The sequence below is a fragment of the Anas platyrhynchos genome, chromosome 22, assembly GCF_047663525.1.
Source record: "Anas platyrhynchos isolate ZD024472 breed Pekin duck chromosome 22, IASCAAS_PekinDuck_T2T, whole genome shotgun sequence".
In the NCBI taxonomy this organism is placed as follows: Eukaryota; Metazoa; Chordata; class Aves; order Anseriformes; family Anatidae; genus Anas; species Anas platyrhynchos.
This window is the reverse complement of record NC_092608.1, coordinates 6,656,551-6,673,859: the sequence shown is the minus strand read 5'-3', so window position 1 is coordinate 6,673,859 and position 17,309 is coordinate 6,656,551. Positions and strand designations below refer to the sequence as shown.

At 41.9% G+C, this 17,309-nt stretch overlaps 1 protein-coding gene across 1 annotated transcript; it reads left to right on the top strand.

Annotated features, from left to right (window-relative positions):
- Window positions 1-32: 32 nt before the first annotated feature.
- On the top strand, window positions 33-15,013 carry MICOS10 (mitochondrial contact site and cristae organizing system subunit 10). Its single transcript, XM_027443043.3, has 4 exons — window positions 33-164; window positions 11,023-11,070; window positions 11,687-11,796; window positions 14,767-15,013. The coding sequence occupies exons 1-4, from the start codon at window positions 98-100 to the stop codon at window positions 14,773-14,775; spliced, it is 234 nt and encodes a 77-aa protein (XP_027298844.1). The 5' UTR covers window positions 33-97; the 3' UTR covers window positions 14,776-15,013.
- The last annotated feature ends 2,296 nt before the right edge of the window (window positions 15,014-17,309 follow it).

Here is a 17,309-nt window from a genome sequence, read left to right as displayed (position 1 = left end):
GCCTGGCCGCCCTTTACCCGCGGCGCCAGATCTCGCGAGAGGTCTCCTGAGGCGGAGGAGGAGGAGGCGAGGCCTGAGGTGGGAGGGGACGGCCAAGATGGCGTCGGAGGGCGAGCTGGGCAGGAAGTGGGACCGGTGCCTGGCGGACTCCGCCGTCAAGCTGGGTACGGGCGGGGAGCGGCCGGCCTCAAGGGGAGGGCCCGGGGAGGAGCGGCGGAGGCCCTCCGGGCAGCTCGGAGCCTGTGGGGGCCGCCTCACGGCACGTCCCGCGGCGCGGCCGTGCTGGGTGCCTGAGGGCCCTGCCGCGGCCGGAGCCCCCCCGGCGCTCCCGGGCCTGGCCTAGGCCCCCGCGGCGGCTTCGTCGCTCTCGGGGCTCGTGAGGCGCCGAGGGGGGAGGTCCCGCGGCCCGGTGGCCGGCAAGGTGACCTTGGAGGCGGGCACGGCTCCCCTGGTCCCCCCGGGCTCCTCTCCTCGGGCTTGGCCCCGTCTGACCCGCGGGGTGGCGGTGGGGGTCGGGGCTGGGCTCTGCTCGCTGCCTGTGGTGAAGGTGAGCGGTGTTTGGGGAGAAATCCCGTTCTGTGCTGAGCGCCGCAGCCGGAGGGATGCCTCCTGCCCGGAGCGGATGGGCCCCGCTCGGTCTCGCCGGGTCCTTCCCTGCCATAATCTCGTCTGGCTCCGTGACAGCGACTTGGGTTTCGAAAGGCGTTTGTGCAGAGCTGTTCCCATCCCTCGGTGTGCGAGGTGGGCTGTGTTTATTAAAAGCAATACTCAGCGTGACTAGCTGAGAGCTCTGGCACGTGTTGCATAGTACAGTGTGCACACTTTGACATTGAGAAGCTTCCTGTCTGCTCTCCCAGCTCTGCAGCCAGTTGTGGCTTTTCTTTAAGTACAAAGACAGCTCTGTTGATTTTATTCCGTGTTTGTTTGTGCTTCATGTGTGCAGCAAACCATTTGTAACGTTTGACTTTGACCTGGGAGTTTGGTGAGTGATCGGAGTTGTGTTTGTGTGTGGCTCAGTGCTCTCCACGTGATGGGCTGGCAGACTGACTGCAGCGAGGTTGTGGCTTTGTGAGATGAGTGTTCATACGCAGATCTTTAAATACAACATATGGAACAAGAAGCAAAGTGCCTAATATAAAAGGTGTGAGTACCTTGATGGTGTAGAAGCCTTTTTTAGAAGGATAAACAATGGCTGAGAAATGTGAATGTTTATTATTTGTTGCTGGAGTGGCCTTATGCTTGAAAGCTGATGAGAAACTCTGGGTTTTAGTTGCCTAATACTTTTCCATTAGAAAAGATGTTTAATAATTTTGTGTAAACTGAAACTTCCATTGTTTATAACAGACCTTTGAAAAGTGTCAAGTGTTCCGGAGCAATGTTTTGTCTTATGAAATTCTATTCAGGTTTGTCTGACAAACATACCCAGATATGTTTATGTTTCCATAGCATTAGTTGCTTTATCATAAAATATTAAGTATGCCAAATTATAAACAAGAACTCGCGCTGTGCTGCAGCTGTACATGTACATGTAGGGTTTCTGTACAGGGAAAGCCTCTCAGGGAGGCTGAAAGAAGTGGGTTCTGACTGGGTTATGATGCGGCAGGTCTTATCACCAAGGCATTTATTGTCACTTGGGCCTTTCTTCCATCCTAAAGCAGTGATGGAGGAAAGAAAATGTGTGTAGGCTTTCTGCACTAGTGCTCTCGTCCAAGGATTCCCACTGTTAGCTGCACGATGGCATTGAATAGAGACCTGAGTAAAATTTGTTTTTTAGTAATTGCCCAAAAAGGGTGTGTGGCCTGCAGCTCTTTGATTTTTTTTAACTTCAGCACTAGATGCAGCACAATGGCCTAGGACTTGTATTTCTCCTTGCGTGCAATGGATTTTTGTGATCTGTGTGCTTTTACGATTGATCTCGTAACTAAAGGAACCTTCTTCATGGTGTCGACAACAACCGGACTCTCTGTGAGGATGCAAATTGTGGCAGCCCAGGGAGGTGCCTGTAGGCACTAAGTGAGGGTGATGGTGGTCTTTCGATGTGACAGGACTTGGTGGCCTCGCTGGGCAAACTGTTGGCAGACTGCTGAGTGTGCAAGCATCTTTTGGTGGCCACAGCTTCATTCCTGTCTGATCCATTGCATCGTTCCTGAGCACTGTTGCAAGAAACATCTTCCCCCAAAGTTTGGGGGAAGAGCAAACATCACAATTAGCCCTGCATTGTCTCATTTCAGACACTGTCACTAAAGGAAGGTGCTGAATTTCTGAAGCCTTGCATGCATGACAGTTTTCAGTTGTCTGTGAGAACTGTAGAGACAAAACCCTGCCAAATGAAGTTGCAGGATGAAGGGATTCAGGGAACAGAGGGGAGTGAGAAGGGGAGGTAGCAGCTATTGGTATGACTTCATTAGCAATAGTATGTTTTTAAATAATAGCTGGGGGCACACAGCCTGCCCTATTTTGTGTTAGGCTGTCAGGCTTTCTACTACAGTTGCTTGAGCAAGTCTGCATGCATTTGGCTCTGTCATTTGTATTTACACTGTACTGGTTTAGTTGGGCATCCCCTTCCGTTAAAGTGTCCAAAATAATTATTTATCTTAAGTGGTATCTTTTGAAATCCAATATTATATTTTTGACCTCTCAGTCACTACCTGTGTGTGTCTTGTACTTCAGTATTAAAAGTCTCTCTGTCTCCTGGTGAAAACAGAAGATGTCATGTCTTGTTAAGACAGTGTTTAATTTCAGAACTAGATATTATACACCGCTGTAGCCTGCAGGAAGTGTCCAAACATTGTTAAAGGGAGTTTGTGTTAACGTTTTTTTTAATGGGCCTGCCATTGCTTGTTTATTTGTTTTGCTAATGATGAGTGTAAGTGTAGGTATTTTTCTTCCCTTTCTAAATCTAGCTGTAGCCATTGGGCACAAAACACTGGTCTGCCTTGTGCTTTCTTGGCTGACTGAGTGGTTCTCTGATGGGATGACCGGATCCTACCAGCTTTGGCTTTGCACGGGTCTCCAGACTCATTCGCCTGTGCCCTCACTGAAATAACTTCCATTCCATCTTCCTCAGTGATAACTGACTTTTCTTTCCCATCAGAAAAGTTGTTTCATACGTGTAGAAGGAGAATCAAAGTCCACTGGCTTTCTTTTTCTTCTCAATATGAAAAGCTTTATAAACATCCTGCACTGTGCTGTCATAACCGATTTTTCCTTACTCTTGTTATCACTAAAGCCCCGTGGAGAAAGGATTCAGAAGGAAATAGTATTGTGCACTTCTGTCCTACTAACTTCAAGCTCCGTTTAAAGCTTCTTGGTGGTTTTTGGTTTGTGTTGTTGGTTTTGTTGTTTTCTTTGGTATTCTGTTTGTGCTTGGTCTGTTTGTTTTTCTTTTTCTTTTTTCTTTTTTTTTTAACTGAGCAATAATTCATGCCTCTTTGTAAAGACAGTAACTCCTCAAAGATTGGTGGAGTTGCTTTTTTTTTTTTTTTTTCCTGTGAGGCTATAATTTGGGGCAAATAACTATAATACATTGTTTCCAGAGCAAAGAGTATGTGTGTGAAAGGGGAGGGTAAATCTGTGTGTACCTGTGTCTTGTTTTATTTTGAAACCATTGTAGTTTTTTACATGGTTCAAATGTAATTTACCTGTTACTGAAAGGTAATCAAGGAATGCTGCTTTTTCTGCATTTGTTTGTTCAGTTGCTGTGCTGAAGTTCATTTTTTGCAGGAGACAAATGTTTTAATATGTCTGTATTTTACCAAAACTCAGCCTGGAAGCTTGTAAATAACTCTGTGTAGTAATGTTCGTTTTCCTCTAATCCTCTGTTTTGACATCTGAAAATAAAATGCTTTTAATTCCCATTTAATAGGATTTTTTTTTTTAAGGAAAAAAAAGGCACTTTCAATTCTGCTGTAACTGTTCCATGACTTCTTCTGGCTTGCATCATCTTGCCTGCTTGAATAGCTGTTTCTATTAATGGCAAGGGTGAAATTGTATTGTTTGTGTCATTCCACAGATTGAATTCTTCAGAAGGAATCATTGTATGGATTGCGATGTCAGTATTTTTAAATAATCCTTCACATGGTTATGAATAGGATAAAGTCAGTCTATATAATGATAAAACTTGATTATATTTTCTGAAAACTGGATTAGACTTTCTCTAAATATACAAAAATCCTGAAATTCCTCTTTTGAAGTGTTTTTTCGCTTGGCGATCCTAACATAACCATCCAGGCTTAGCTACCAGGACAAAAGACATGCTCTGCATTTGGGATTTTGTTTTTAATGCTGGAGAACACAAATATTACACGAGTACACAACTGCGTTATTATGTGGCCTTGGTTTGTAGTCCCCAAGTTATTTTCCTTTGTTGTATAGAAGAAAGTCCAGTTCTACTCATTGTGTCTTGTAGCAAACCAGTTAGTATAAATGCTGCCTTAGGCTGTGTGGAGAGGTGATACAGCAATGAAAAAGGTCGTGTTTGGAAGAGGTGCACAAATAGCATTCTGAGAACAGGGATATTCACTAGTTCTGTTAGCAGAATTGAATGGAGAGCCTGCCTACAAAGTAAGGGGCTCTAATCTTCTCCTGGAAAAAGAAGAAATGCAGCAGTGATGTCTTTAGGAATCTTGGTCTCTGTTCCCATAGCTGGACTGTGTCCTGCTGTTCATCCTGGCTGGTGCCTGGGGGAAGCCCTCCTTGTGCCTCACTGCAGCTGGTTCCCGCAGTGCTGCTGAAGTGTGAGGAAACCCAAAGGAAGAGCTGTGACATTCGTGTCACACTGCAGCAATCTGAATTCAAAGCGCACCGACTTCCTTGTCCTCCACAGTAGTGCCGCGCTGGTAAGATGCCAGCTGGGCCACCCCTGGGAGATGGCATGCGATAGATATCGCTGCCTGACGAAAGGGGACAGCAGGCAGGTGGTGTCCTGAGCCACTTGTTTGCTCCACGAGACAAGGAAGAACTCCTTGCTCTTTGTGTCACACTGAGTTTTGTCTAAATCAGGGCTGCTGGCATATCCTTAATGAAAATAAACTGATAGATTTGAGAGTAATGCAGGCTTCTTTCTGTAGCACTTCTAGTTGGGATGCCATCATTACGCTTCTTGCGCTGCCTTGTCCCTGTTTCTGAGCTGTGCCAGCAGACATCAGTAATGGTCAACCTACGTTGGGTGGGTGTGAAGAAGCACAACTGTTAGGTTTGCCAAAGCCTTAAGTGTAGAAGTGTTGGGTAAAACTTCCTGTTCTAGCAATATTATTGTTTTCACTGGTTGAATCTTGTGGTGTAGTAAGCCAAGGTAGGGTGTTCTGCTGGAGTTTTATCCTCCGTGTTAGGAGTATTCTCCTGATTTCTTACCTACATGCTTCAAAAGAGAGTACAACCCTGATTTTGTCTAACAGCTTGATGCAGTATTAACAAGATCCTTCATTGTGCTGGCCAAATTATTCAAAGAGCTGCTTCCGCTCTGTTTCCCTTTATTCTTTTAAAAGAGGGAGGGAGGAAAGGCCTGTGCCCTCTTGTCTCACCAGCTCATCCACCAGCGTGGGGATAAAGAGTTTGTGGTCTGGCTGTGAAACCATGTGGCTGTAACTGCTTAGTGGGCTAAACATGACACTTCCCACATCCACGTGCAGAAGTGCTGCTGTTTATCTAAGGTTTGGGCAGTGGTTGAGCTGCAGGAGCACTAATGGGTGGAAGTGGCCCCTGAAAACATATTGGGATCTTTGTATTGCACAGGTATCGGGGTATTTTTATTCTGTCGTTCCAAGAATTCGGGGTTACTACAGTCAAATGCTACAAGAAAACCAAACAGACGTTTTCCTGCCTCTTCCTCAAGTATTCGGTGTATAGTTTCACTATGTTTTCTTCCAGTGTCCTCGGTCGTTTTTCTGTCTGTTACGTAAACAGTCTGCACAACGGGGGAGATGAGAGCAAAAGCTTGGAGGTTGGTGTTTGAAGAAAATCTGACTCCTGCTGCGAAAGACCTAGCTAACAGTCTGCTTAAAATTAATTCTCTTGGTAAAGAAGTGGCTGCATGGTCTCAGATTTCTAATAATGCTAAGCGCTGCCCTGTGAAGACCGTGGTTTATGAAGAAGACTCTCCGCACCGTTTTTGTACAAAGGTTATCTTTGTATCTTGTCAAAGAGTTGTTTTGGGGGGTGAGAAGGGCAGGATGTGGCACCCTACAACAGGAAGGAAGGGATACTTGGAGGGTTGTCTGTTTTGAATACCTTGATTTTTCGTATTTATTTAAAGCAAATTCTGGTGCTGTACAGAGCTAATGCTCGGGCCTGCAGATGAGATCTGCCTGTTAAGCCTCAAAGCTGTTGCTGTCAGTGTCCCCAGAGAGAAAAGAACAGAGCTCCAGAGATTGTCTTGATCCTACCAGAGTCCTTCTAGTTGAGAAGTCTTCTTTGTCAAGACAAGGCCTTGACAGCTTTCAGAGAGCCTAGTCTATGCAGAGCGGTTATTTGCTAGAGCAAGAAGCCATCTTCCAGCAGTTGCTTCTTCCTTTTTTTTTTTTTTATCACTTATTTTTAACTGTAAAATAACAACGTGAAGGAGAGGAGGCTGAAGCTCTGTGTTTTGTGTTGGTGAGTAAGGAATGGGAGAGGAAAACCATCTGATGACGAAAAGGAAACTACTAAGTAATTAAAAAAATACTTCCAGCTGCTATAGCAACGTGCCAGATGTCAACAAACATATTTCAGTCTTTCTGTCCGAAGCTTCAAGGTACTGAAGAGAAACATATCTAGGTGTGGCAGTCTTAATAGCCGCTTTGGCCTGGAGCTAGTGGGTAGCCCAGGAAAGAATCGTGTCGTTTTACTGCCGGGGGGGGCTGTTGATTAAATTTATAGGAAAAGCTTTTCCCAGATGTTCTTCAGGGACAAGAGTCTATCTGGAAGTTCTGTTTCTTGACGAGACACTTTTATGATGTCCTGTTGGGTATGTGGCACGTGCTCCTCTGTGTTAGATTGATTGGAGGTACCGTGATGTTGTTCTTGGAAGGTGTACGAGCCAAAAAAGTAGAATGAGAATTTTCTGAGACCAGGCTTCCTGCCTAATGCCAATTCCACGTGGCTGCACCACTACATATGGCCAGGGAGGGGGAGTAAGATGTCAGCAGAACTGGCCTGTCCCCTGTTGACTCTGACTGTAAATGAGTTTAAACTGAATTGATAGATGTGGGGTGGAAGAGGCTGTTTTTCTAGTTAAACATTTTAAGCTGTCAGAGGAGGTGAAAAATGTGTTGTACCCTTTCCTGTGGCCTTTTCCTCCAAAGAGTCTGTCATGCAAGAAAGGGAGGGAAAATGTGCCCAGTGTGGCTCAAGCCCTTAGCTTTTCCATGTTCATTTGTTTTTATTGTAAGGTAAACCTTTCATGTTTTATTGTCATGAAGTTAAAGCCTGGCCTAGAGGTGCTGATCTTTAGCAGAAACAGCTGCAGACTGAGTGTCCCCTGGTCAGGTGGGAGGCTCTTTGAAGCAACATGTTGCCTCTTTAAAAGGAAATTGAGCATGTGAGAACTCAAACCTGTAAAACTCATCAGCAGCTCTGCCATTGTTTATCTCTGGTGTAACTTTATACAGAATTAAAGTGAAACGCATTACTGCGCTTCCAGGGAAAGACGGTTCAGCTCCCCTTGGTCTTGGAGACACAGGAAATGACCGCATAACCACAACTGCTTTCTAGCGGAATGAAGATGAGTGACAAACTGTCCACAGAAATAGATTCTTAACCAGGTGGGCTAAGAACTGAAGTGTAGCTCAAGCTTCTGGTTTTAACCTAAAACCAGAATTTAAACTAACCAAGAAAAGAGCAAATGTTACATAAGCATGTACTATGTGATGAGGCAGACCTGGGCACTCCTGGCTGGTAGGTGTGATGCTGTCCGCTGCAGTGTCCAGCGTACATTCGTGCCTGTTTCTCGGCAAGAAAATAAATGAACCTGCCTTTGGGGTCAAGCACACTAATGTACTTCTTTTCTGGCTTTTTCTCAAGTTTCCTTCTTGTACAGAAAACAAACAAAACAAAAAAAAAAGCTGTTAGACCTCCTTGCTTATTTATTTGTGATGCTTTTGTTACCTAAAGCAAGGCCCTGGCTAACTTACCATCATCTTTTTTGAAATCTTCAGCCACTGTACTCCCCTTCCTTCTGCAACAGGGTGGAGTGATAGCATCCAAAACAGATGCTTTGCATTTTCATGAAAAAGAGGAATCTCTTCTGTAGAACCTGGCTTACTGCTACTTCAGAAAAAAGCTTTCCTAGGAAGAACATACCTTGCTGTCCTAGCAAGTCAGGCATGGTGAGCTCTCTGCTCAACAGTGGTGCAGGATGTAAGTGTGGGGAAGACCTGGGTTTTATTTTGGGCTTGTGTTGATTTGCAGTTGGCAGAAGTAACGGATTTTTCACCTTTATGTGCATCCTGTGTCTTCCCTTATGGCCAACAGGAAACAGCATTGATGGCCATTACAAGTGGGGGTGTAATTCTCATATCTAAAGGAGGTGAAGCAAATACAAGATATAGATGGAAAGAAACTATTAACTATAGCTGCTTCTGCAGTGCATTTTTCTTTTTTATTTTTCAAGACAAGTAAGCAGTTTATCACCACACTGGTAAGAAGAATGTGGGTTTGACTGGTAATAGTGACTGGAATATGTGATGACGTTAGAAACTGCTTGGGCTCTGCATTGAGGTGATGCAGAATTTGTCATCCTGTAAATCATTTCTCATTGATCAGCTGAACTGTTTGGATTGACAGAGGAGATCTGCTCTCTGTCTGGAAGTGCAGGACTGGTATTGTGCAGGGCAGGCCTTCTGAACCAGGCAGTTCAAATAACACCTGGTGCTGTTGAACGGAAGGTAATTACCACCAGAAAGTCATATTCAGCCCAACAGTGCAACAGCCTGAATCAAAAAGTCAGCACAACTACGTATGGTAGGAAGAGACTGTCGGAGGGATGCAGGTCAGAGGGCCAAACAGTTGTCTGTTGGATGAATTCTCGAAGATAGTAATTATCCTTAATAGCATAAACATTCTGCTAGAGCCAGCACCAGCTGTCTTCTAGCAAAGGTACAGAAGGAAGGCTCTGCCTGGGGAGAGGGGTGGAGGAATTAGCACAGAGGAACTGCTGCTCCTCGTAATGCGTGATGTCTCTTCCAGTTGAGTATAAATGCTGGTCAGCGATTCAGCGTGAGTAGTTAGCTGTTTATACAAGGTTCTCCAAGCGTTGTATCTCTTGCTGTCTGAATTGCTGAAAAAGCATGAAGCTCTGACCAGACATCCGAAGAGCTGAGACTTGCCCTGAGTTGAGCTGTGCAAATGATTAGAGGGAAAACCTGACCTTCTGTGAAATGCTCGGTTTCTAAAAAGTGGGGGAGTTCTTTCAGGACCGCTTGGCAGGCAGGCAGAGTTCTTCCCTGCAATCGCGTGTTCTGTAAGCCTGCTCCCGAGCTGTAATGACCTGGGAAAGTAGTTACTTCTATCGCAGTTGGAGCTAATGAAAATGTGTAGTAAAATGCAAAGAGGTTTCAAAAGCAACTCTGATTTTCAACTCAGTAAATATGGTAGTGAGGTCCTAATGCAAGAGTAAATGTAAGAGGGTTTATTCATATAGTCATTACTTCTAATAGTTAAGGGTTTTTAATCAACGAAAAGCATGAGGTGCTTTGTTCATTTGCTAGGTAGTGCATTGCTAGAGTATTGTTTCAATAATCTGTGCCTCAGCAGGAACTACTGCTAGTATGCTTTTTGGAAGGAAAAGTTTCAGGAACAAAAGGAAACTTTAAAACAAACAAAAAAAACCACAACTTTATTCATATGCATCAAGATGGTATAGGATTCTTTAGCATTGTTCTGGACTCAACCCATTTATTTATTTAATTTTATTAAATAAATTTTTATTTAAGCTCCTGTTGAATGCATTGCCAAGGATTACATGCTTTTAAGACTATTTAAAGAAAAAAAAAAAGTAATGTCTTCTCATTAACATAAGTAGCAATACTTAAGTTAGATTTGTTGTATTAAAAGCAGAGAAGCCCTCACCCTGGCAGGATTAGTTTGCTGCAAAATAAACCTGAAACCATTAGGTATTTTTTCAGTGAGCATATGCATGGCTGTTGTTTTTTTAAAAAAAACTTCTGCACCTTATCTAAAATTCTTGTCTTCAGCGGATATAATTAGGGGTCAAATTTAGCCACTGAACTCAAACTTTTCACTTTTATATTTATTGGGTTTTGAGAGGAATTTTGCAGACTTGCCTGAGTTCTTGCAAAAAAAAAAAAATCATTGCACACCTTCCAAGGAAAGCAAAAATTATTTTTAAATATGCCAGCTGAATTTTTTAATGGTGCTGGATACGTTTTTTTCTACTGCTGCAGTTATTTCTATATATAGTATAAGGATGTGAAAGTCATTCATTCCTAATTCGTTTAAATATGCTCCATAATGAATGTTGTGGATGTGAAAGATAAGCAGCCCGGAGCTTTCTTTTGCAAGGTATAGAGTAACACAAAGCATCAAAGTTTTGCTGCCCTCAGGACACACATTGAAGTAGTTAAAGTAGTGAGATAAACGCAATACAATAAGATATTAATCTGCAAAATCTAAAGCTCAAGGACACTAAGTTTTCATTTTGGTGTTTCTCATTTACTGACAATGAGCTAAATAAATCTTAATTCCACATTGTGGATGGTGACAGAAATTCAGTAACTTTCCCTGGGATTAGAGTCTAGTTTGTTTCCCAGCTCTTCCTGATAATGAAGTTCTTGTATATGTTGGGATTCTAATTTGAATTAGCTGCTTGCAATTATTGAAGAAAGTAAGAATAGCTGCTTTCAATTATTGATGAAAGTAAGAATTCTTTGTTTCAGAATTGCATTAAAGAACGTTTTTGTTTGGTGTATTGAAATAACATGTAGTCTGTTATTCCTGAGTTGGAACAAAGAGTTACTGTAATGAACTAAATCATTTTTTATTTCTTTGCATTATCTTAGTCGTCACTCGCTGAATTTATTCTTACAGGTGCTGGATTCGGATTAGGAATTGTTTTCTCAGTCATCTTCTTCAAAAGTAAGTGTATTTCAGTAATCTTGGCTTTTTGGTTTGATAACTTTTGTCTAATATAGCTGCAGTTTAAAACCAAGAAATTTTGGAGGCATGTAAAAACTTAATCAGTTTGTTAAACCAACTCTTTCACCATTGGTCATGTGTTTTTTTTCCAGTTGAAATGGAGTTACCTAAGGTTTTAACTGTTGGGTAACAGGGTTGTTATATGTGACATCTCTCTAAGCTCCTACTGTGCTCAGTCAACTTCTGGAATTGCAGGAAACGCTGTGCCAAATTACTGGAGCCATTTGTCTAGACATCAGTTTATGCCAGTCCTGCCAGGGTTTTAAAATGGTTTTAAGTTCTTCTCTAGTTATGCCTTGCTAACAGAATAATTTTCAGTAATATCTTGAATTCGGCATTTGCGCTCCATTAAATTCTAAATATGATGTCTTACTGTTTTTCTGAAGTGGTCTTTTTTTAGCAGATTTTTGGATACTCATAGAACTGAAAATGCCTTATGTGCATCTTCCAGTAATATATTCTTTCTTGGTGTTTATATAACAAGGCTGTCACTGTCATGTGAAATAAATTGCTTTTCTCAATTTTACTTTTTCCTCTCTGCTTGCCTTCCCCACAGGAAAGACATGGCCTATTGCGTTTGGGTCGGGGATGGGGTTAGGAATGGCTTATTCCAATTGTCAGCACGACTTCCAGTCTCCATATCTTCTCCATGGTAAATTTGTAAAGGTAAGCATGGGTACCGGTTATTGTTACTCAGTAAGTATGGTTAAGTTATCACTAAATAGTATACCTAGATACCATTTAAATGTCTACTTGTCTTACTTGTTAGAAGAAACTTGTGCTGCTGTAGCAGGGGTGCTTCCCTTGCTCATCAGAAATTCTTAATATCTGGCATGTTAACAGTAAATTTATTAGACCGGACAGATAAAATTAGTTTAGCAGATCCTGTAGATAGATTTTCCCACAATGTGAGAACATATGTAATAAAAATAGATCTTAGAAAAGCTGAAAAACCAAACTGACAGTACGATTGTCTTCAGACTTCGAAAGAGATCGGCTAGGGAGAAAGTGGAAGTCATGGCAAGTAGATCTGCCTGTTGAAGTACATCTGCCTGTGGAAGCAGATTTTCGATCTTTTTGCAGCATGAAAACAATCATTTGGAAGTTCTTGTGGCTTGTATTGTTGGATCATAATGTAATACTTATTTGTGTACATTGTCTTCAGAATAGTTTTGAAGATAATAATTTAAATGACTTCATTGTTATCACTGATCACATGGAGCTTAAATATTTTAAAACAGATTAATATTAATATTTTTAAAATAGATTAATTAGTAGGAACCATTTCTTTACTCACAAGCTACTGACAATGCGCTCATGATACGCTAAGTTCAGAAACTGACTTCATTAATATTCTTTCTGTTTCTTCACATATAAAAGTTGGGACTGTTTTTGTTGTACTTTATTGTTGTGGGATCTTTTAAAAATAAATAAGGGAGGGAGCAATGTTTTGGATCTGCAAAACCATATACTGCTAAAAGCACTGCAGTGATAGCAGTGTAGAGGCACCCACCAGGATATTGTAGTTATTTGAGAGCTTCAGAAAGTACCAAGGTAAGATGTTCTGTCAGGAGTTTTTCATGACAAGTAAACAGAATGCAAAAATTGATGTTGTGTCACTTTTCTGCTTAACGAAGAAGGCCTGAAAGTATTTTAGGCTTTTTCCTGACACATCTAGAGGTGAAAGTTGAGTCCAGTCCTCTGCAGATTGACTTGGCAGATGAGCTTTTGCCAGCCTTCTGGAACCTTACCAGACAAACCTTTTTGTGATCATCTCCAGCTGCCTGTTTAAAAAAAAAAAAAAAGGAAACAAGAACAAGATTCTTGAAAGATTCTTGAACGATTACTTTAGAATAAAATACTTTGGATGGTGAAATAAAGCAACTGTGGCTTAGATCCAACTGATACAACTTTGCCAGCTACGGCCCAGTGGTGTTCCAGAATCAAAAGTCTATGTATAACTTTCCTGGCCAGATATGTTAATGTCAAAAATGCATTAGCTTTGCATGCCATCCAGAGGATATTGCTCCAATTTATGTCCCCAGAAAGAAACTGGAGTGAAATGTCTGTGGCTTCATGCGAAGGGAGAATGCCCTGTTCACATATTCTGAGAAAGTATTGTTCATTCAAAGATGCTTGTTACTTAAAATGTTGAGTAACAGAAAACTGACTTTCAGGTCAGCCTAGTAAGGGGTTTTGTTTGGATTAAGGACTTAATCTGTGCTCTGGAGCGAGGGTGGTCCTTTGGAGCATGAGGTAATTGAAAGGACAGGACACTTCACAGAAGAAGCACAGCTGCCTGCATGGCACAAGACTAGACAGTTTCCAGCACGCTGTCTCCACTAGCTTTCTCTGGCACACAGAGGCTGAACATGCTGAGAGAGGGAAGATGCAGATGAAGCCATCTAACAGTTAATGTCATTAATTCTCTCCAAAGTGTTGTGTCACATATAATGGCTCCAGGGTTATTATTACAAAATTATTTCATTTCTGTTGGTTAGGAGCATGGAAAATATTGTTGCATTATCACTCATCTGTTTTTTCCTAGAAAATACTGTTGTAACTGAAGTCTATAGAACTTCCTTTCCAAACTGAGTTTTTGTTCAAATGCTACCTTCTCAAAATGTGAGATTCTGCAAGAAAATCAGCTTTGTTAAGAGAGAGAAAAGTGTAACATGGATCAGCTTGAATGAAATTATTCGTAGTTTTCTGAACCTGTCACATTCATGGGATCACAGGATAACTCAAGTTGGAAGGGACTTCAGGAGGTCACCTAATCTAACTTCAAACAGGGTCAGCTGTGAGGTTAGACCAGGTTACATGGGGCTTTATCCAGTTTGGATTCTTGATTCTTCAATTTGTTGATTGTGAGTCCCAAGTGAGAATGAGAGAGGATGAAGGACCCTCATAATATCAAATAATCAGGAGACTACAAAGTGACTTTGCACCCATTTTGGCTGTTCTTGGATCATCTCACTGCTTGTCCTTTGGATTAGTAAAATGATCATGAAACCAATACAAGAACCAGTCATCTAGAGCAAGACTACTTAAAATGCAGTAAAATTATAATTTTTGGTCATAAGATTGAGGGCTTTAAGTCATTTGATCAAATGGATTTTGCCATGACTTCAGATGAAGTTAAAAACAACATTTAGCAATTTTTCCAGGGCTTAAAACCGGATAGCCAAGAATTACATGACCTAGACATCTTTGCAAAATGTCAAGTATCATACTTTTCAGGTATTTGGTCTATATTTACTACAAAAAATTATACGTTGATAACAATGTTGATTATATCAATGTACAACAGCACCAGAGGTTCAGCAGTTGGAACATTTCCTCCTGCCCTTTGTGGTTTTGATTTCTGTATTCTATTCAATCTGTGAATAGTTAACTTGAACAATTTTTTTTTTTGAAGTACCAAGTTGACCAGAACAGAGGCTTATATGCATGAAAACATGGCATGTTTCTGGTATGAAAATAACTACCTAACTTCTCAGTCTAGCGAAGGATGAAAATGTTAGCCTGCCTTCTGGAAATGTTACAAAGCTCAGTGGCTTGCTCTACATTGTGCAGCGCCTTCCATGTGAGGAACCCAAATGGCTTTTTAATAATATAAGCCTTCTTGCTTTACAGGAACAGTGACTAATGGCTAAGACTATCCCAGTGGGAAGGAAGGAGAAATCAATGATTATTCCTCAGGAATACTGAAGTGCCCCTGGAATAAGCCAACATTCTTCAGTAACGATCACCAGTAACTCTTTATACTCCAACAAACTGTTTCCATGCACAAAACAACGTTCTGTTCCTTGTTTTGTATTGTATGTCTGGAAAGTTCAAGGAAGAGCTCTTCTGGGAAATAAATAAAACAAAAATGGCCTTCTCTGGTGTGTTGACTTTGTATGTGAGTGAGAGGGAGAGAGAGAATGGAAGGAGAGGACTTCAATTTGAGTACCTAGCAGCTGTGACCACCTGGGTAAAGCCTCTCTCAGAGCTCTTCAGAAAAGACAGCCGTTGTATGTTGCTCTCCACTCTTGAAAGGCAGCCCCCATCTAACATACAGTTCAAAGAAGCATTCCCACCTCATAAATCACCCACTCAACCCCTGCTGCTTGTGCCGGTGTTTGGAGAGGAATATAAATACTCTTATGTCCTGTTTGTACAGTTGCCCTTTAAAATTGGAATTTTGTCCTCTCTAAAAAGGCAGGATAGAAAAGGGCAAATCCCAACCTTGTGGCAGACTTAGTTAGCCACTGTTGTCTCTTGTAGCTTTGAGTCTTGGAGCAGATCAAGTTTGAAATTTCCCTGGTATAGTAGGCGAATTAAACAGATGCACATGGCAGCTGGCTCAGAGCTTGTGTTTCAGGTTGATTGTTTTTTCACCCTTCTTCTGTGGGAGAACGTTTTGATTCCAGCGTCTGGGAATGGGTCACAAATATTTAAAGCTCTTTATTACCTTGGCAAGTCACTGGTCCGAGTGTTGCCTTCTGTTTTACATTTACCTCAGCCCTTGTAAATATTTGGTAGCATGCAGCCTACTGCGCTTCTTCTGATTCAAGAGGTCTTCACCGTTTTACTTAGCATGGCTTTCTAGCAATTGCGATGGCTCTTGAGGACTTATTTTTTTTTTCCTCCCATCCCTGGTATGTCCTGCCCATATAGCACACGATGTAAATAGACATCTCCCATGACAGAAGGGAAATAGGATAGGTTGATAAGGAGCTTTCCTCTCTTGAAGGCATGGTCAGTGCAGGTGATTGGAAGAGTGACAACACATTCCCCTACAGAAAGGGGAGATAATAGAAAAGAAGTTACACAATATTTGTTTTCCAAATTGTGCCAGAAAGGGAAGGGGACAGATGGATGGGCAGACTTCTGAGTTCAGAGAGCTTGAGAAACTCCTTATGTTGCTGAGCAATGGCACCGAGCTTTGGTCCAGGTGCTACAGCAGTCCTGCACCCCCACGTCCCGTGGGCACTTGCGTATGGCTTGTGCACGCCGAAGAAACATGTTGAGCTGTGCCCAGAGTCAACAGAAGCTGAAGAGCTAGCCTAGAGCAAGGGACTTGTGAAATAAAATACCTTTAATGCCAGAACAACATTAAAGACTGTCAAAGCATGATACCATCCAGGACCACTGCTTGAGCATGTCCTTGTTTTTCCACCTCCTCCCTTGCCGGACTGCATTCATCAGTCAGGTCAAAACAACTTATTGGAAACAGGATATCTTTCTTCCCAATTTTGAATCATTTTATCTGGCCCCAATCTTTAATTTGAACTATGTACTTTGGAGCCGTAGCTCCTCTGTGGTTTGGAAAGTGTTTTTATTGAGTTCTGTGTGTGTGTGCGCTGCAGTGCTAGCCGTCCAGGAAGCAATGGGTTCAGCTGGAGAGAAAAGCATCAACTGGGGGAAGAAACAGGAAAACCGAAAGTGGCAGCAGCCCTCTGGATATGTTGACTATCAACCTGCACAAAAAGCTTCAGCGAGTGTTGTGTTGTTCAGGCTGTGATGATGGATGTCATTTTCTTTTTTTTTTCCCTGGAAATGGCATGTCCCTGCCTTGGCACGCTCTGTTTTAGTTTACATACAACTTCCCAGAGTTAATTCTTAGTCTGATCTCCTGTGGGCTGCAAACGAGTGGTTCTTCTTGCTCTGGCACTCAGAGGGTATGCTGTGGATGTCCTCTGTGAGTGGAGTGAGAATAACCAGAACAAATTTGCTTGCTCGTTAATACAAAATTCATTAGGATGAATGTGGAAAAACTACATGATTTTACTCTAAGAAATGGATTTTTATTTTTTTCAGTGTTCTTTTTCTTTAAATAGGGTGATAATGACTTTGTTTTTCACAGCTGCCTTGCTGCTGCTGCTTGTTTGTCCTGACACATAAATATATATACCTACACAAGTGTGTAATCGGCCTGTTTTTGTTTTGTTTTTATTAAGATTGTAGTCTTAAAAACCTATTTTTGAACCTGTCCGTGTAAGCTGTACAAAACTCCTTGTGAGGACAAATCTTCTGGTTCTCTCTGTGGGAATGAGACCATACTGTTCCCAGCTGAAGTTGGAATAGGAACAGTTTCCTGCTGCTTGATTTCTAATTGCATAAATGGAAGGAGAAAAAGTGGAAATTCTAAGTACCAAAAGGCATGTTAAATTTAGTATAATACACTCATCTGG

Coding starts and splice junctions, on each gene's coding strand:
- MICOS10 (XM_027443043.3), top strand. CDS start 98: ATGGCGTCGGAGGGCGAGCTGGGCAGGAAGTGGGACCGGTGCCTGGCG. Junction 165..11,022: donor GGACTCCGCCGTCAAGCTGG/GTACGGGCGGGG, acceptor TTATTCTTACAG/GTGCTGGATTCGGATTAGGA. Junction 11,071..11,686: donor CTCAGTCATCTTCTTCAAAA/GTAAGTGTATTT, acceptor CCTTCCCCACAG/GAAAGACATGGCCTATTGCG.